Source organism: Lottia gigantea, assembly GCF_000327385.1.
Source record: "Lottia gigantea unplaced genomic scaffold LOTGIsca_38, whole genome shotgun sequence".
Taxonomy (NCBI): domain Eukaryota; kingdom Metazoa; phylum Mollusca; class Gastropoda; family Lottiidae; genus Lottia; species Lottia gigantea.
The window spans coordinates 1,238,764-1,260,223 of NW_008709295.1; the positions used below are offsets into that span (position 1 = coordinate 1,238,764).

The window sequence follows — 21,460 nt, forward strand, 5'->3', positions numbered from 1 at the left end:
TGGGCAGAAGAAATTGATTGCATGTCAAAATGTTTGTGATGTCAATGATGTAGGTTTTATGTGCTTACATTAAAACAGCATCAAATCAGGCAGATTGGACAATGAAGGGGACATGAAAAGTAGTACAAATGATCCATTTTTATACGCCCACATGAAATGGGGGGGGGGGCGTATATTGCTGTCACCAATGTCACCAATTGCTCGTAAACACTCTACAAGACACAATTCTTGGTGGATTTTAACGAAACTTGGCATGAGTGTTTGTAATCACCCAAGGATGAACCCTATTGAAAATCTGAAGAATCGAAAAATATTTAATATGAGTTATTGCCCTTGTTCTTGAAAACGCGTTCAATTTTTAGCTCGTAAATACTCTAGAAGGCACAATTTTGGTGGATTTTGACGAAACTTGGTTTGAGTGTTCGTAATCACCCAAGGATGAACCCTATCGAAAATCAAAAAATATCTAGTATGAGTTATTGCCCTCGTTCTTGAAAACGCATTTGGTTTTTAGCTTGTAAACACTGTAGAAGGGACAATTTTTGATAGATTTTGACGAAAATTGGCATTAGTGTTTGTTATCACCCAAGGATAAAAATAATTAGTATGAGTTATAGCCCTTGCTATTGAAAACGCGTTCAATTTGAGCTTGTAAATACTCCAGAAGGCACAATTCTTGACGGATTTTGACTAAACTTGGTGTGATTGTTTGTAATCTCTCAAGGATAAACCCTATCAAAAATCAGAAAAATTGAAAAATATTTAGTATGAGTTATTTCCCTTGTTCTTGAAAACGCTTTCAATTTATAGCCTGTAGACAGTCCAGAAGGCCCATTTCTTGGCAGATTTTGATAATATTATTCAGTATGGCCTCAAAAAGTTCAAAAGAAGTGTATAACTGAAGGTTGAATATTTCATACTGGTAATTGTTACTGTACTGCCAAATAATTTTATTTAAAATCATAGCTGCCAGTGGGCGTATATTACCTTGCCTGGCAAGCTATCTTTTTTTATTGCATCATTAAATTAGATCGACCAGATCCACCAAGATTTCCAATTGTTGAGAATATTCGAGATGATTCTGTTGTGTTATCATGGAAAGCACCATTGAACGATGGCGGCAGTTTTATAACTGCTTATGCAATCGAGAAAAGAGAACTTCCATCTAACCATTGGTTAAGATGTGCATCTACAAGGTAATTATTATATTTCCACACTATGTATTCATAGTTTTGATCTGTTGGCATTTATCTTGTGTTCTCTCAAAAGTATACAATTCTTTCATACATGCTGAATTGTGTATTTTATTGAATTGTTTACTGTATTTGCAAAAATGTGCAAGTGTCAGACTTAGATACTTGAGCACATCAGGGGATGATTATAAATATTACAATAATAAAATATTTTCACTTTTAAAATACATAAATAAGTGCTCAATACGTAGATATCATTTTATTAGGATTTTTCAAAAATTTCGAAATTTTGAGTTTTTTGAAATTCATATAGATTGATATATTGATCACAATTAACAGGTTTACATTGTGCTTTCTTTAGCTTACTGACAAAATTAACAATGGAGTTAGTGTGGAGGAACATGATTAGAGAGAAGTGGAACAAAATTGAACAAACTGGACAGGCAATATCTTGTCATATGGAAAAAAGGAAAATGGTGGCTAAATTGAGCACTAAAGATGTGAAATATTATGATCATAGCTTTGAAAATTCTGAATTGAAAAGTGTTTTAACCATCCTAATTAACTTTTTATATGCTATATTAAATGTATATAGCTGTCACCTTTGTCCATCATAAACACTCAAGAAGGCACAATTATTGACAGATTTTGTCCAAACTTGGTGTGAGTGTTTGTAATCAGCCAAGAATGAACCCGAGTGAAAATCCGAAAAATCAAAAATATTTAATTATTATTAGTTATTAACCTTGTTATTGAAAACACTTTAAAAAGCACAATTCTTGCTTGGTTTTGACAAAATTTTAGTATAATGTTCATTCCATTTTTTTTTTATTTTGTAGATTTGCATTTCATAATGTTACTGGGCTCTCATCGAACAAAGAATATGAGTTCCGTGTGACTGCTGAAAATTTCTACGGTAAAAGTGAGCCATGTGAAGCTACTGGTACAATTAAAACAGAGGAAACTGACGATGTCAAAAGGAAAAGAGAAATGGAAGGTAACATATGTTTTAGCCTTAACTCTTTGCTTCCGGAATATCTCTTTTACAATTTAACCTATCTGAACGGAATATTTTTTTAGAAAATGTACATTGTTAACCTTTTACGAATGACCACTTGCTTAACTTTCACTTTCGACCTATTTTTCCAAATTCTTTAAATCATTTTCTTCATCATTATTTGACTCTGACAGCAAATGTACAGTTTGTACAACTATAAATCTTCATGGTCCTGTCCATGTGCGGTCTCAAAATGATCATAGCGCTAGTATGTCATAGGTTCTTATCTTCTAACATTAATTCTAGGATATCCTAGAATTCGAGAATATGTGGCCTGAAGTACTACAACCGCTTGTACTGCTGTGAAGTACCACAATACATGCGGAATTAGATGAAATTCGGTTAAGAAATAAGAAAGTTGGTAATGGGCAGCATTACACCGTTTATTCAACCACAGATCGTCCTTATATATGCACAACTGGACATGAAATCTTTTTTAAACTAAATGTCAAACTTACTAATTCTATCTATACTGATGTGAGGGTGTGACCTTATTAACTGAATTTAATATTATTCTCCAAAGTGAAACGAATGGAGTTTCGAAATATTCATGATACATAGACATGTTGCAATGCCAGAAAGCTCAGAATCTCTAGATTACAAAATCAAAAGAATTATTACTTAATATCTTTATTATGAACTGAGAATGGATCATATATAGACCCTATTAAAATCGGAGAGAGTTGTCTCACCCCAAAAGTAAAAAAATCATCCGATAGACAAGGTCACAAATTATCACCATGGTAAATATAAAGGTCATCAAAAGTCAAGCCTCCAAATATTGAAAAATAATATTTAGTCATACAAAAAATGCAAAACTGAAAATCAAAATTCTGCGTATAGTTTGACACCACAATTACGTAAATTGGATAAGAAATAGCTTTGAATAGCAATTTTCCCAAAATTAGGCAAACCAAAATGGCAGCCTATCTGTTACTTCCGGTACATATTTTTCTAGTTTAAAAGGTTTGTATTAACGATACAAATATTATACATATTTTATTTTAACATAACTTCATTTCACCGTAAGTCATACCATTGAAAGTACGAACAGCGAATCCGGAAGTGATGAAAAAAATTTTGAATGTGTGCTTTTATTGAACTATGCTGGCAGTCTACCCCATGTAAGTTCCAAGTCAATCCACCAAATAAAAACCGAAATAGTTTTTTTTTCGATTAATTATGACCAAAAAAAGTATGGAACGAATCTTCGAACATCAAAAATTTTTCAATTGCTTTCATTTGTCTTTTGTAACAAAGAAAACCCTATCAAAATTGGTTGAAAAACAGGCCCCCTATTGTCCCTTTTTCGTTTGTTGATAACTTTGCTTCATGTTGCTCAGGTTTTCGTTTTACATTTAAACCACAATTCTCTACAGATTAGAAAACCTGGTGAAATTGTTTTTGCTGTACCTGTTGCCGTTTCCGAGAAATAAGCTTGGGATGAAGAAAAAGAAACTGCAAAACTGTTTTTGTACTGTTTATTTAATAATTTATATTGCACCTATAAAGACATAATACAAATTAACATAACATATATACAAAAACGAACAATGAAACTTAAAAACTTATCGACCTAAAACAATATTACAATCAATAACACATCCTTAAGAATAATAATGTTTAAGTAATACAGTATGCACCCACATTATAATGTGGACGTCCGTCCGTATTCATCTGATTTGAATGAAATTTTGTGTGATCAGTTATATTGATGAGATCTTGGACAGGTTCAATAATCACGATTTTTCGATGAACGTTTTTTGAGTTATTGCCCTTGATTTAGCCAAAACACGTCAAAATTGGCTTGTGAACGCGATAGAGACTACAGTTTTCATCTGATTGAATGAAATTTGGTGTGATCATTTATATTGATGAGATCTTGGACTTGTTTGATATTCACGATTTTTCGATGAACGGTTTTTGAGTTATTGCCCTTGACTTATGAAAAACGCATCAAAATTTGGTTGTGAACACAATAGAGACTACAGTTTTCATCTGATTTAAATGAAATTTGTTATTATTTATAATGATAAATGAGATCTTGGACAAGTTTGAATTTGGCTATCTTTCGATAAATGGTTTTTGAGTTGTTGCCCTTGATTTATGAAAAATGCGTCAAAATTTGTTTGTGAACAGAATAGAGAGTACAGTTTTCATCCGATGTAAATGAAATTTGGTATGATCATTTATAATGATGAGTCAAAATTAAATTTGAGAATTTTTCGATCAATAGAATTTGACTTAGTAAAAACGCATCAAAATTTGTTGGCGATAGAGGTGACAGTTTATGTCAGAATTTTATTAAATAATGTGTGTTTGTTTAAATCAACAATATCTTGCACAAATTAGATTTTTGGTATGATTTGACACAGATTGGTGACCGCCCTTGATATACTGAAAATATATCAGGAAAGTGGGCGTATCTTGCTAGGCAACTACTTGTTAGTTGTTTATTAAAGATAGTAAGTTGTCCACATTTCTGAGATTTACCGGTTTTTGATTTAGGCTCAACTCTATCTAGCAAATAAGATTGATGGGAGTGTAGATTACGTTCAGGGCGATAAGGCTGAACACATTTATATTGTAAATTAAATCTTTACTTTTCAAAAAATTTAACAGACTTTACTAACATTCACACTAGAAGCATTTTGCTCCTCTCATAGTTGTGAAATTGAATAAATTGAATTTAATATTGTAGATGAATTTGGTAGACGTGTGCGTGGTAAATATGATGGTCCAAAGATAAATGACTATGACAAATTTTGTGAGTACTTTTTTAAACGTATTGTGAAGTCTTCTTCGTCTGTCCATCCACAATTTTTTAACAGGTTGCCTGTTATTATGTTTGGCATGCTAATGTCATGAACCCACATCAAAATTTGGTGGTTTATGGTAGTCACTTATGTGCGTTACTTGAGCCTGTGATTTATCAAAATTTATTTTGGGCACAATAGGAATCTTAGCTAATAACTTACCCAAAAATTGACAAACTTTGTTGATGTGATGAAGACTACAGTTTTCATAAAACTGGGTGTGATTGCTGACATTGTATGTATTCATTGTATGAAATTATTGTATGTAATTGTATGCAAGCTATCTTTTAGTTTTTATTGTAACTTGTTCAAAATATATTCTAAAACATTTGTTTTTAATTATCTCTTATATGTTGGTACGGTTGTTAGGGTTCAATGTAGATCGAAAAATTTGATTAGCAATTCATCACAATCAAATTTCATTTTTGGCTAATCAAGTTAAATTTTGATTTGCATTTTGTTCAAATTATGTAACAAAATATTCCAGTAATAAAATTCAAAATCGATCTTGCCACTAGTTTATAGTGATTAAAGAAACTGTCAGAATTTGTCTGTATATGCTATTTCTAACTTTGGTAGAAAAATATACAATTTCAATTTTGACTAATCATAGGAAATTTCAGATTGCAAAAGGAGTCATTTTTACTTGCAGACTGTGATGCAATACCACTTAATTTAACCCTGACTGATGTGTATTTTTGATTATCCATAATCTGACTTTACAATTTTAAGGATATTAAATCATTAAATAACTATCAATTTATTATTAGATGAAGATATTTGGAAGAAATATATTCCACAACCTGTAGATATAAAGACAGGAAGTGTTTATGATTATTATGATATACTTGAAGAATTGGGAAGGTAAAAAGGTTTTATCAATTATTCTCTTCAACAGTATGTGGGTCATCTGACATTTAGGGATGATCTCTCTTGAACCTCATCAAATTGAAAAGTTTTACGTTTTGGCAATATTTTAAACGCACAAAATGCAAAGATGTAACAATAAAAGTTCAGCAGAATGGTCTTGGTTTATACAGTAAAGAAATAAGTTTACACAAAGCAACATCTTAGGTTAACACAAAGCCATGGTCAAGGTTAACACAAAGCAATTGCTTTGGTTTACACAAGCTCATGGCTTGTTTGCATTCAATCGAGTACTGAATATGCTTAAACCTGACCGATGCTTCCAAAAGGACAAAAGGATGTTTGTAGAATCCAACATGTTTCTTGTTTTCATCAGAGAACTGGACTCAAAATCAAAGTTGAATAAGAAGGGTAGCAATCTGAGTCCATGTCAGTGATCAAAGTAGGCGTTAATCATATTTTGAATTCCTGATTAAGACTGAAACTCTTAAAGGGACAGATGCACCATTCTTTTTGACCAATAATACTTTAATCTCAGAAACGTGAATTTTTTAGCTAAGCCAATCAGTAAAAAGTCTTCACAGCTCACCATCGACATTGAGACTTTAAATCCATGTGTGTCCAGAATTTCCCTCGTTTGTATGTTAAAATGTTTTAACCAACTTAGTTTGCTTGCTTAAGGCTTATTTCAAGGCTTATACTTTCATTACCAACTGATATAATGAAAGGAAGCACTATTAATCTGATGTGCGAAATTCCTTATAAATGTGATAGTGGAAATGAAGAACTAGGGTTCTACAGATATCCAAGATTAAGAGATAAAGCTTTATCTCTTGGTTGGTGCAGAAAAATAGGACGTAAAACTCCATTCATTTCATTTCATTTTATCTTTTGGTAAAACAAATATATATATAGATAACTAGAAATATTAAAACGGAACCAAAAATAAACATGTTGTTGTTACTCAGAGTTTCATGCCAAGTGATCTTCAGGTAACTGACCTATTTCAACCAATGCTTAGTTTCTGGAAAAAAAATTAATATGTCATGAGCATCAAAATCTTGAGCAATTTAACTGAAAGTAGAGACAACATCCGCATGACTGTCACTGCACACAAAACGTAAAATAACTCGAAAGCTAACAGATCTGTGTGGAACACTTCTAGTTTGATTTGAATTTGAATATTCAACGATATTGCATTGAAACTCAGCTATTTACAATTAACAATTTGTTGTTTATTACCTGCAATATGGCTCACATGTACTGTAGCCCTGTTGTTTTAGAAGGATTTTTGACAGTGACTTTGAAGGACTTTGATGGAATATCATCAAAGTTGAGTTTAGGAATGATGCAATTTTGTTTATAAAACAAAAACCATGTGGTAAAAACAGCGGGAAAAGCTAAGTTAGCAGGATGAATAAGTGAATAAGTTTATGATGGTAAACTTTGATAGTTGCAAGCAACCTTAACAACTTGCCTACTTGTGGTATCACTACGCCAAGCCCCAAGTGCAATATTGAAAACCTATAGACACGTGTGTGGTTCGACTTTTATTACATACTATTTCGTTTACTGTTTTGATTGGAGTACTAACTATAAAGTATCACACCCATTGCAACAAATAATTCATAGTATTTCTAAATTTCGTTGTGGGATTCCCCCTGGAATGTGATGTTTACAATCATAAGATGACATCATTAGGGAGTTCCCTAAAGCCTACACTGGTCAACTTGAATACATTATTTGATTGTTTGTCAAAAAAGGTAATAACAGTATTGCTTGCGGTAATTGGAGCCCATTGGTGTTTGGACAGGTTTCAAAATATGGTTTAATGGTAATTTAGTGTCATTTGCGCTATTATAAGCTGACACTGAGCTTTGAATTCACTAAGCGAAGTTACTTAATCATTCGAGTAGAGTAGAAAAAAGTAGTTTGACCGTATTCAATGTACGTGTGATATGGATTCAATTATCTCTGTTGATTAGCGCATTAGAAGCTTCAGTTCTACCTTTTTCTTAAGGCAAATGATTATGAATTGCCATTAAACCATATTTTGAAACCTGTCCAAACACCCATTCACTATAATTTCCATTTCCCAAAATCCAATGTCTGCAAGCTGCATAAATAAGAAAAATGGCGCCTTAACTGGATCCGAAATGTAGTTTTCATGCTACATGTCATAAATACAGATTGAAAAAAGCTTTTGGCTCCTTGCTATAAATTTGCCAGTTAGCGTCAGTTACAAGAACTGACAAGCTATGTTTCTGTTATATATTTTTTGAGGTTTTAATTATGAATTTTATTTTATTCAGTGGTGCTTTTGGAGTCGTTCATCGTTGCATAGAGAAGGCTACAGGCCGAGTCTTTGTTGCTAAGTTCATTAACTCTCCATATCCCTGTGATAAACTGACAGTTAAAAATGAAATAAGTGTCATGAATCAACTTCATCATCCAAAACTGATAAATTTACATGATGCTTTTGATGATAAATATGAGATGGTTCTTATACTTGAATTGTAAGTTTTATATTAATATTTATTTGTATAAGCCTACATTTTATACGTGTCTGTCCGTAAACATTTTTATACTATGATGCTTTGACAAGATGAAAATAAGATGCTTAAGATGATAAAACTTCCATTTAAATATGTGTGTGTGTCTGAAGACTCACTTTCTCAGGGAGTGTGTGTAGGTTGTGGACTCTATGGTGAAGTGTATTTTTTGGCTTCTGAACACTACAGTTTTTATCTGATTTTAATGAAATATAATGTGATCATTTATATTGATGTGATCTTAGAAAAGTTCAATTGAAGATTAATGGTTTTTTATACGCCCACATGGAAAAGTGGAAGTATATTGCTGTCGCCCCTGTCTGTCGGTCGGTTGGTCAGCAACATTTCTTGTGAACACAATAGAGACTACAGTTTTTAATGAAATTTGGCGTGATCATTTATATTGATGAGATCTTGGTCAAGTTCGAATTTGACGATCTTTCAATTAACGGTTTTTGAGTTATTGCCCTTGACTTAGGAAAAACGTGTCAAAATTTGTTTGTGAACACAATAGAGACTACAGTTTTCAACTGATTTTAATGAAATTTGGTGTGATCATTTATATTGATGAGATCTTGGTCAAGTTTGAATTTGACGATCTTTCAATGAATGGGTTTTGAGTTATTCCCCTTGACTTAGGAAAAACACGTCAAAATTTGTTTTCAACTGATTTTAATGAAATTTGGTGTGATCCTTTATATTGATGAGATGAGATCTTGGTCAAGTTTGAATTTGACGATCTTTCGATGAACAGTTTTTGAGTAATTGCCCTTGACTTAGGGAACATGGATCAAAATTTGTTTGTGAACACAATAGAGACTACAGTTTTCAACTGATTTTAATGAAATTTGGTGTGATCATTCATATTGATGAGATATTGGTCAAGGTCGAATTTGATGATCTTTCGATGAACGGTTTTTGAGTCATTGCCCTTGATTTAGGAAACACGCATCAAAATTTTTTTGTGAACACAATAGAGCCTACAGTTTTCAACTGATTGTAATGAAATTTGGTGTGATCATTTATATTGATGAGATCTTGGACAAGTTCGAATTTGATATTTCAATGAACGGTCTTTGAGTTATTGCCCTTGACTTAGGAAAAACGCGTCAAAATTTGTTTGTGAACACATAAGAGACAGTTTTCAATTGATTTTAATGAAACATGGTGTGATCATATATATTGATGCGATAATTCGATGCGTTTTCATCTAATTTGAATGAAACTTGATGTTATTGAAATATCTTCAGTCTGTAGCATATATGAATACCGGTCACAAAATTTGATGATAAAGTCGTCGACAAAAGTCTTATGATCAAATTCCTATCCATAGATAAGGTCTTGTTGCCACTTTCGGAGCTGTTCACGGTTCTAATTGTATTTTGTATTTTGCTAGTCCCCATGTCCGTCCATTGGTCTGTCTACAATTGCTCGTAAACACTCTAGAAGGCACAATTCTGGACTGATTTTGACGAAATTGGGTATGATTGTTTGTAATCACCCAAGGATGAACCCTATGAAAATTGAATAGAAAATAAGAAAAATATTAAGTACGAGTTATTTCCCTTGTTCTTTAAATCCTTGTAAACACTCTAAAAGGTGCAATTCTTGACGGATTTTGTTGAAACTTAGTATGAGTGTTTGCTATCACCCAAATATGAACCCTAATGGAAATAAAAAATCGAAAAATAATTAGTATGAGTTATTGCCCTTGTTCTTTATAACGCATTCAGTTTTTAGCTTGTAAACACTCCAGAAAGCACAATTCTTGACAGATTTAGATGAAACGTGGTATGAGAGTTAGTAAGTACTCTAGGATGAATCCTATTGAAAAATCAAAAAATAATTAATATGAGTTATTGCCCTTGTTCTTTATAACGCATTCAGTTTTTAGCTTGTAAACACTCCAGAAAGCACAATTCTTGACAGATTTAGATGAAACGTGGTATGAGAGTTAGTAAGTACTCTAGGATGAATCCTATTGAAAAATCAAAAAATAATTAATATGAGTTATTGCCCTTGTTCTTAACAACATGTTCAAGTTTTAGTCTGTATACAATCTGAATATTTCATACTGGTAATTGTTACTGTAGTGCCAAATATTTTCATTTAAAATCAAAGCTGTCATTGGGCGTAAATTACCTTGCCTGGCAAGCTATCTTTAAAATTGCTACAAATTTAAGAGGAATTTTTGAGGATACGACAGAATATATGTATAAATATGTTTCAGTTTATCTGGTGGAGAATTATTTGATAGAATAGCAGCAGAAGATTACAAAATGTCTGAGGCTGAAGTTATTAATTACATGAGACAAGTGTGTGAAGGATTAAAGCATATGCATGAAAATAGCATAGTTCATTTAGATATAAAGGTATATATACATCTTTTCGGTTAAAATTGCTTCAAATAAAAAAATCAAAACTGAATGTTAAAACGTTAACTGCCGACCTACGAGATAACATGTAATTAATGGGATTGCATAGAAAGGCTTATAAATATTCATTTTAGTATAGACAGTATTTAAATGTTAGGACATAAAATAACTATCAACCTGGACCATAGTTTTGTCTTTTTTGACTGTGTGGTGATATATACTCAATATTACAGAAATAAACATAACAAATTTCATAATTACACATATAAATATTGAATAATCCAAAAACAATGTTTGAAATATAAGGAAAAAGAGAGGAGGATCATGCCAAATTGTTGATTTTTTCATCAGAAATTTACGGTGACTAAGTTTTTCCCAGATATACTGGAGATGATAAGGGGTGTGCATTATGCATGCTTGCACATTGTATTCAGAAATGTATTTCCTTTGAAATGAAATTTGGCATGATATGATACTCATATGTGTTTTTCATTTTTCTGTAAAAAGTAAAAAAAACTGACTTGGAGTATATTTTTGCAAAATGATGCAAAATAGATTGACATCAGTTTGTTTGCATTATAATTGTCTACAGATGTGCCAAGTTTGTTGGAGATTGATTAATTCATCTTTTTTAATCAGATATCCAAGATTTGAAATGTTAAGTTTTCATGACTTTGAAGTTCTGTCAAAAACATTAAAAAACCTGAAGGGCATAAAACCATCTTCAAGCTGAAGGGAAAGACACCAGGTCTTCATAAAATGCACAACCATTTTCAAGAAATCATTATTTTATATAATAATTCCATATTTTCATAATTTCATACAAAGTCCTAAGTGTCTTGGTAACCAAAGTTTGTTTTTATATTTTTAGCCAGAGAATGTTATGTGTGATACTAAAAGAGGCACAAATGTAAAAATAATTGATTTTGGTTTAGCAACCAAACTGAACCCAGATGAAATAGTTAAGGTAACCACTGCAACAGCAGAATTTGCTGCTCCAGAAATAGCAGAAAGAGAACCTGTAGGTTTTTACACTGACATGTGGGCTGTTGGTGTGCTTGCTTATGTTTTGTAAGTATTTATTTTCTTCTTTTAATTTAAGATCATAAATAGTCATATTTTGTAACTTTAAACCTGTGCTAAATTTAGGCTCTGCAGTAAAAATGAAAAAAAATCAAATGAAAAATTATTTAAAAAGAAAAAATGTAAATGTCTAAATTCTTTACCATAAATTAACAAAATATTTATATATTTACTTGTATCTTGATTGCCGGTAACACGCCTTAATCTCTTCATGTAATAATATTATCATTTTCTGATTAATTAATCCCCACAATTAAGATGGTAATTTGATACATTTTCACCCGATAATGTGTATTTTAAGCCCACGTGACACGCTTTTTAACAACATCCGGTAGATTCTACTTTCGCTTTTACAATAAATTTTACAGTAGCCCTACTTCTACTAAAAAACGAAATCTTGAAATCTTCATAGTATTTTAAAGTGTTAATCTGGGAGTCTATAACAGGCCTATATAACATAGACCTTGTTTCAGAAATCTTTTTTATTATCGGTAGATTATCATGCGCGACTGGATGTCTAATTCTTATGGAAACTCATATTTCGTTTGATAAAATCGTTTTGTAATTTTACTGTTGCCTGTATACATTCATTTATTGCCAGTCTTTCCATATCTGAAGAGTGTCAAAATGGAAGCAGAAAATTCGGTTCAATACTTCGTGAGGGTGTTGCAGGAAAATTATTTTAGATGTCATGAATTCCAAAAAAAAGTAACATTGCCAGTACATATTACTTACTACTAAATATTGCTTTCAGAACATACTGATTTTTATACGCCCACATGAAATGGGGGGCGTATATTGCCGTCACCCATGTCCGTCCGTCCGTCTGTCCGTCCGTCTGTGTCCACAATTGCTCGTAAACACTCTTGTAAGACACAATTCTTGACAGATTTTGACAAAACTTGGTATGAGTGTTTGTAATCACCCAAGGATGAACCCTATTGGAAATCAGAAGAATCGAAACATATTTAGTATGAGTTATTGCCCTTGTTCTTGAAAACGCGTTCAATTTTTAGCTTGTAAACACTCTAGAAGGGACAATTCTTAACAGATTTTGACAAAAGCTGGCATGAGTGTTTGATATCACTCAAGAATAAACCCTATTGAAAATCAGAAAAATCAAAAAATATTTAGTGGGAGTTATTGCCCTTGCTATTGAAAACTCGTTCAATTTTTAACTTGTAAACACTCTAGAAGACACAATTCTTGACGGGTTTGATGAAACTTGGTGTGAATGTTCGTAATCACCCAAGGATGAACCCTATTGAAAATCAGAAGGATTGAAAAACATTTAGTATGAGTTATTGCCCTTGTTCTTGAAAACGTTTTCAAATTTAGTTCTTTAACACTAAAAGGCATGATTCTTGCTGGATTTTGACAAAACTTGGTTTTATTATTCAGTCTCACGCTGAAGATTGAATATTCGCCTTCTAGAGTTTTCACGAGCTAAAAATTGAACACGTTTTCAAGAACAAGGGCAATAACTCGTACTCAATATTATTCAGTATCGCTCTAAAGAGTTCAGAAGAAGGTTGAATATTTCATACTGGTGATTGTTACTGTACTGCTAAATATTTTTATTAAAAAATCAAAAATGCCAGTGGTCGTATATTACCTTGCCTGGCAAGCTATCTTTTATTGCCTGGGCAGGCCTATCCCTAATTATAGATTGTTAATTTTAACTCTTATCATGTAGGCCTATGATCAATCTAATTAATTTACAAGGCATGAGGCTTATTTCAAAAAAAGAATCAATTTGGAGTTTAAAATTCACGAAAATACGCGCTTTGGAAAAATCTCCTGACTTTTCACCCAATCTCCATATTTTTCAAGGCAAATCTCCAGATTTTTTTCCCTTACCTGTACACATGTATGCAATGACACAATTAAAAAATCAAAATCAAAAAATCAAGAAACCCGGACAATTTGTCATGATTGCCACCATATTTGTGAAAAAAACAGAAAACAGTTATCCTACCACATGATTAGGTATTACTAAGGTTCCTATTTTCCTAAACTTGACAATTATTGTGGTATATTTATTTCACAAAAAAAGTTTGGCTTTACTATGTTCTGGGCAAATAAAAAAAAGTACTTAATTTGAAATTTCTTGTTGTCTTTTAAATTAATAGCAATTACCTAACACTTGAAGAAATTAGGCATTTTTATATGCCCACATGGAAATGTGTTCAATAAAATAGAAGACACACAAAGAAGAATCAAATTGCCTGCCACCATTTTGTGATTTGACCCTTCTCTTGTTATGTGCTTAATGGTGGCCCATGAGCGCCATAGCTGTTTTATTATTTTATTCATGAAAATACCTTTCTTTTGAATTTGAATTCATTTTTATTTCACTTTCATTTTGTTTTTAAATTCATTTTACTTTCATTTCGTTTTTTATTTTACTTTCGTTTTGTTTTTAAAATAATTTTACTTTCATTTTGTTTTTAAATTCGTTTTATTTTCATTTGGTTTTTTATTTTACTTTCATTTTGCTTTTAAATTCATTTTACTTTCATTTCGTTTTTACTTTTTAATTCACTTTCGTTTTGTTTTTAAAATCATTTTACTTTTTATTTCACTTTCGTTTTGTTTTTAAAATAATTTTACTTTTACTTTCATTTCACTTTTTATTTTACTTTCACTTTCGTTTTGTTTTTAAAATCATTTGACTTTTACATTCATTTTCGTTTTGAAAAAAAATTCTTCTTCATTTACTGCGCCATAGTGTCCAGATTATCCAGTCACACTTGTGTCTATCATCTAAGTGTTAGCAGGAGTTATTCCCCTTGAATGTGCTCTTGCGAGTAACCTCCCCTTTAACGGAAATAGCACCACATGTAGTGTCACAAGTTTATGTAGTTGATATTGAGGGTTACCGGTATTGGCAAAACCGTGGAATATTTAAAGGTACATACAAAGACTCTCGGAACATGTTGAGCTGTGGGTAGGCCTATAGTATCCCCAGATACACATTTTATTATAATTGTTTGTCGTCGAATCCAGACTTTTGCTGCCCGTCAATTAGAAATTCTTCTAAGGAGAGAATTAAACTCTACTTTTCTATGGGTGCTGGGGGTATTAATTTCCTAATATTCAGCATGCTTGCAAGGGAAATGGAGGCAGGGAAAGCTTGAGGTCGTGCCAACAGATGCTGATGGTGTAACTGATAAAATATTTGTGCCGACAGGTTTATTAGTAGAAATAGCACTACAAGAAGGCATATCCCTATTATGTTCATTTGTTGTGTTCATGTCAGTCTGAGAAGATTCAACGAATCTGATGTAAAGTAATTTAAATGATTTGATCTGATCAATATTTGAGAAAGATGGCCCTCGATCTCCTGCCATGATATCACATTTGTAAATAGATGGAATATCAAAATGTTTTTGACAAGCAGCCTTAATGCTATCTAATGATATCTCCCCGTTAAATTCCACCATTGTGAGGGGACCAAGAAGGCGATATTTTTGATATTTACCCTCAACATGTTCTGAGAGTCTTTGAACAGTTAAATATTCCAAGGTTTCGCCATCACTAGTACCCTTGCCCTTTGCTTTCTACGTTTTGCAATTTGGGCCTTAAAATCTGTCCATTTTCGTTTAGATATATTTGCTCGGGTTTAAGGCCTACCTGTGAGTTTGTGGTATTAATTATGGAGATTGAGATACTATTTTATCTCAAAATCAAACTAAAGAACTTGTAACAAAACACTACAAGTGGTGCTATTTCCGTTAAGGGGGAGGTTACTCGCAACAGCACATTGAAGGGAAATAACTCCTGCTCACACTTGTATGCAATAACGTCATTGCTTGGATGATAGAAAGTGTGACTGGATAATCTGGACACTATGGCGCAGTAAATGAAGAAGAATTTTTTTTTTAAACGAAAATGAAAGTAAAAGTAAAATGATTTTAAAAACAAAACGAAAGTGAAAGTAAAAGTAAAATAAAAAGTGAAACGAAAGTAAAAGTAAAATGATTTTAAAAACAGAACGAAAGTGAAATAAAAAGTAAAAAAGTAAATGAAAGTAAAATGAATTTAAAAACAAAATGAAAGTAAAATGAATTTAAAAACAAAATGAAAGTAAAATAAAAAACAAAATGAAAGTAAAACGAATTTAAAAACGAAATGAAAGTAAAACGAATTGAAAAACAAAATGAAAGTAAAATATAAAATGAAATGAAAGTAAAATAAAAGTAAAATAAAGAACGAAATGAAAGTAAAACGAATTTAAAAACGAAATGAAAGTAAAATGAATTGAAAAACAAAATGAAAGTAAAATAAAAAACGAAATGAAAGTAAAATAAAAATAAAAGTAAAATAAAAAACGAAATGAATTTAAAATCAAAATGAAAGTGAAATAAAAATGAATTCAAATTAAAAAGAATATTTTTTTCATAAATAAAATAATAAAACAGCTATGGTGCTCATGGGCCACCATAGTGGTTTCTAAGATCGTGACGTCATAAACCTCATGAGGTCATATTGTAATTTTAATTTTAACTGCCTTCCACCATTTATAGTTTGTTTCTTCCCCTCATGAAGTCAAAACTTTTTTGAAGAAACGTTGGGTATTAAAGGATGGTATTTGATGTCAAGTTTTATTATTTATTACACATTATAATGTGGTCATATATTGTCGACGCCACCGTCTGTCCGTCTTCCGTAATTGGCTTGTGAACGCAATAGAGACAACAGTTTTTATCTGAGATCACAATTCTTGGCAGATTTTGCAGAAGTTGGTATGATAGTAATCACCCAAGGATGAACCATATTGAAAATCAGAAAAATCGAAAAATATTTAGTTTGAGTTTTTTCACTTGTTCTTGAAATGCTCGTAACAACACTCTAGAAGGTCCAATTCTTGACCGGTTTTATGATTGTAATCACCCAAGGATGAACCCTATTGAAAATTATAAAATCGAAAAATTGTTAGCATGAGTTACTGCTGTTGTTCTTGAAAACGCGTAAACATTCAAGAAGGTTCAATTATTGACAGATTTTGATGAATGAGTGTTAGTAATCACCCAACGGATGAACCCTATCGAAAAATCAAAAAATCGAATATATTTAGTAGGAGTTATTGCCCATGTTGTTGAAAATGTGTTTAATTTTTAGCTCATAAACACTCTTCTCACAATTCTCGATGGATTTTGACAAAACTTAGGCGTAAGTGTTTTTTGTAATCACCAAAGGATAAACCCTATTGAAAATCAGAAGAATTGACAAAGTTATTGCGCTTGTTCTTGAAAACACATTCAATTTTTTAGCTCATAAACACTCTAGAAGGCATAAATTCTTGAGAGATTTCGGCGAAACTTGGTTTGAGTGTTTGTAAACACCCAAGAATGAACCCTATTGAAAATCAGAAGAATCAAAAATATTTAGTATGTGTTATTGCCCTTGTTCCTCGAAACTCGTTCAATTTCTAGCTTGTAAACATGCTATAAGGTACAAATTTTTCAAGAAACTTAGTGAAATTATTTTTTATCACCCATGGATGAGCCCAATTGAAAAACAAAAAAAAAAAAGCCAAATTTTTTATAGGACTTATTGACCTCGGTCTTGAAAACGCTTTCAAATTTTAGCTCTTAAACACTAGAAGGAACAATTCTGGCTGGATTTTGACAAAACTTTTTTATTCAGTATCGCCCTAAAAAGTTCAAAAGAAGTGTATGTCTGAGGGTTGAATATTTCATACTGGTAATTGTTACTGTACTGCCAAGTATTTTTGTTTAAAATCGAAAATGCTAGTTGGCAATTTAGACTTCAGTTTCACTTTGAAGGAAATTTGGTGTGATCCTTCATATTGATGAAATCCTCGGCAATTTCAGATTTCGCAATTTTTCAATGAATGTTTTTTTAGTTATTGCCCTTGACTTAGTCAAACGTGTCAAAATTTTGTTGCAAGCACCATAGAAACTGCAATTTTCATTCGATTTGAAACTTGGTGTGATGATTGGAATTGATAAGGTCATGAGTAAGTATTGAATAGAAACTAGAAAGATTACTAATAACCATTATGAATCTAGCAATTGACAAAGCTGATGTATGGGTGTGTGTTTACTTTGCCTGGCAAACTATCTTGCCTTAAACATTTATTGTACATTCAGATTAAGTGGTTTGTCTCCATTTGCTGGTGAAGATGATTTGGAAACTCTTCAGAATGTTAAACGAGCTGATTGGGAATTTGATGAAGACTCTTTTTCAAGTGTTTCTAATGAGGGAAAGGATTTTATTAGAGCTTTACTTCAAAAGACTCAAATGTAAGTTTATGAAGTTCTTGGATTGTTATTACATTCAATATTTTTGAAGCAACAAGCAAGTAATAAATCAACCCCTACGTCATCACATCTTCAACCACACCCACTGGATGATAAAGAAATACGACTGGGGTCAGTGAATAAATTTTTTTATTGTATACATGAAAGAATAAAAACGACCAAATCTTTCTTATACCAAGACATGAAATTACTTTAGAAATTGCATTGTTTGTCAATTGGGACCTCTTTCAAAATTTGGTAGGCTAGAAATATATATTATAGTGTGAATGATCAGAATGGAGATATTTAAGATATCATGAATTACACCTTTGGTAAAAGTAACATTGCCAGTACATATTATTTACTAAATATTGCTTTCAGAACATACTGAATTTTTAATATGGTATTACATGTATGATATAGGCCTACCGATACCATTTGATTTAGAAGGCTGCTTTCTTGTTTTCAAACATCATTTCACCTTGACATTCTTTTTGATTCAATCAATACAGAAGAATGACAATATTTTTGGGCCCGTAAATATTAAAAATCAGGCACTATTTCTAGATTTATTTTGCCTGGGTAGGCAATTTTTGTTAATTTTTACTGTCATGTAGGCCTATGATCAGTTTAATTAATTTACAAGGGTCTAATCTGCTTATTAATATGACAAGATCAAGATCAGTGTCATGGCCTGTAGATAAAATGGCTTGTGTCATTATTCGAGGTACTTGTGTCATTCTTTATAAGTTAACATTCTTTGTTTCATGATTTACCACAAGCTATCATTGTTACAATGTCCTGCAAAGCGTTCTCGTACTAATCTGTCTCTGGATAGGAAAAGAGCAAATTATTGGAGACTATGAAAAAGTGACGTGTCCAACGCAGAAACATTTAGCAATGAAATTCAACATGGCAGCAGTTGTAGCCACTTAAACCATTGGATTCTTTGACCCCTTAAATGTAAAATTAACTTCTGAGAACATGTTCATAGGTAACATATCAACAATTAAAGAGTTTTAATGAATTTCTAAATGGCGTCCCATACAGGTAGAATTTCAAGTGGCTCCATATCCAAAAATGTTCTCAACATATTGAAGTAACTGTATGCCAAATTTGGTGCTTGTATCACAAAATGCACAATGGGTCTGCTATATAGCCAGAAATCAATAAAAAGCGTATGTACAGTAACTCAAAATATGAACAATTAAATAATAATAATGTATAAAACTGAATTGTCTTTTATTATTGTCTTGTACTGAAAAGTGCTGTAGAATCTTATCTGGATCACTAAGCTATAAATAGTAACATGTAGCATGTTATATTCAATGTTAATAAATTTGAAAGAGGGGGGCCAAAACCGGGCCAGCCTAAATTATATAAATATTCTGTTTTCACTAATTAAATTTCTATTTCAGAAAGAGAATGACTGTTCATGAAGCACTAGAACATCCCTGGTTGAAGGTAATTTTATGGGTAATACTACACAATTTAAAAAAAAAATAAAAGAAGCACAGTTCTCTTCTATTTTCACATCAATCAAAACATCAATTTATGGAAACTAGGAAAGAAAACAATTACCATGACCGCTTATCAAAATGTTCAGGGGACTTAAATTATTAGAATATTAAATAACGGACACCCCTAAATGTCGCTATAGGATTAAATTATTAGAATGGATGTTGCAAGAATCCAATCTAAATGTCCTCATACTAGAAATGATATTTAGCATTCATTCCATTAAAAGAATTTCGATTATATGGCTTCATAGTTCTTATTTATATAGATATTGGTGCCCTAAATATCTACATGGAGATCATATAAAATCATATGAAATCATATATGAAATCTTTGTAAATTTTTATCTTACAAGACCTCTAAACCATTTAATGTTTTTTTTTTTACAGGGTGATTTAAGTGACAGAACAAGCAGGATACCATCCAGTAGATATGATAAAATAAGACAAAAAATCAAAGAAAAATATGTAAGTCTAGTTTGTGTACTTTTATTTATAATTGATATGATACATTGTATGAATATGTATGAAGAACAGGTCCAGGATCAATTTCAAATGTATGATTACCTACACAACGTTTCATTAATGTGGTGTTTTGTCAATTTAGTAGATTTTGGTATTGTAAGATATATACAATTAATCAATTGAGCCACAAATATTTATGATTTCTCAATAGTGGTTAGATATCAAGTATTAAATTATTATAATTTGACTATATTTAGACTTGTGTCACTTCCACAAGTAATTTTGTCTGTTGGAATATGCTACCTTTAATGATAAAGAGTCTTTACAAAAATGTATGGTTTGGCTCTTGATTTCCTTAATAAAGATTCATTGCAAGCACCATAACTTGATATAAAGGACGTACTACACAGATCTAGATTTGAGACACTGGTCATACATAACATTAAATATTTCTTATCTTAGAGAGGATTTGATCCTATCGATCCTTATCTGCTATAGGAGGACAACTCACTACTAACTGCACATTACATGGGTTGAAAGTAGGTCGTATTTCTATTTTAATTCGCATTCTTGTTTTTCATTTTTTTATCAATATTTATTTTCAGGCTGATTGGCCACAACCAATGCCAGCAATTGGTAGAATAGCTAATTTTAGTTCCCTTCGAAAACACAGACCAAAAGAATATCAAATATATGAAAGCTCGTTTGGTAAGTAAACTATATGCTACTTGCAAAGAAAGACAAATTAAAGATGTCTGATTTACCATTTTTATACGCTCACATGAAATGTGAAGTGTATATTGGCGCCATCCATGTCCATCGGTTGGTCCATCCACAATTGCTCGTTAACACTCTAGAAGGCATAAGTCTTGACAGATTTTAAAGAAATTTGGTGAAATTGATTATTATCACCCATGGATGAATCCTATTGAAAACCAAAAAATTGAAAAAGATATAATATTATGAGTTATTGCCCTTATATATAGCCTGTAAAAATTGTTAAAGACACAATAATTCTTGCTGGAATTTGACATTGTTCATCAGCCCAAAAGTTTGGAAGAAGTAACTGAAAGTTGCATATTTCATACTGGTGATTTTTTACTGTACTGCCAAATATTTTTGTTTAAAATTAAAGCTGCCAGTGGGTGAATACTATCTTGCCTGCATCTTATATTTTCATATCACACTCCATTTTATGTTCCCTTGATAGATACTTATACATATGTGATATGATACAAAAGTTGCCACTCATTCCGACAGACAAAC

The 21,460-nt window shown here is 31.7% G+C and overlaps 1 protein-coding gene across 1 annotated transcript in view; it reads left to right on the plus strand.

Moving 5' to 3' along the window:
- Positions 1 to 21,460, plus strand: part of LOTGIDRAFT_121777 (hypothetical protein) — a gene marked incomplete at both ends in the record, with an annotated part of 75,296 nt that overhangs the window by 17,322 nt on the left and 36,514 nt on the right. Inside the window, 11 exons of the mRNA XM_009059220.1 lie at positions 1,031 to 1,196; positions 2,033 to 2,190; positions 4,952 to 5,017; positions 5,837 to 5,930; positions 8,246 to 8,449; positions 10,716 to 10,857; positions 11,732 to 11,931; positions 18,063 to 18,215; positions 19,631 to 19,676; positions 20,120 to 20,197; positions 20,800 to 20,902. Of these exons, the coding sequence (XP_009057468.1) occupies positions 1,031 to 1,196; positions 2,033 to 2,190; positions 4,952 to 5,017; positions 5,837 to 5,930; positions 8,246 to 8,449; positions 10,716 to 10,857; positions 11,732 to 11,931; positions 18,063 to 18,215; positions 19,631 to 19,676; positions 20,120 to 20,197; positions 20,800 to 20,902 (1,410 nt within the window). The remainder of the gene's footprint in view (positions 1 to 1,030; positions 1,197 to 2,032; positions 2,191 to 4,951; positions 5,018 to 5,836; positions 5,931 to 8,245; positions 8,450 to 10,715; positions 10,858 to 11,731; positions 11,932 to 18,062; positions 18,216 to 19,630; positions 19,677 to 20,119; positions 20,198 to 20,799; positions 20,903 to 21,460) is intronic.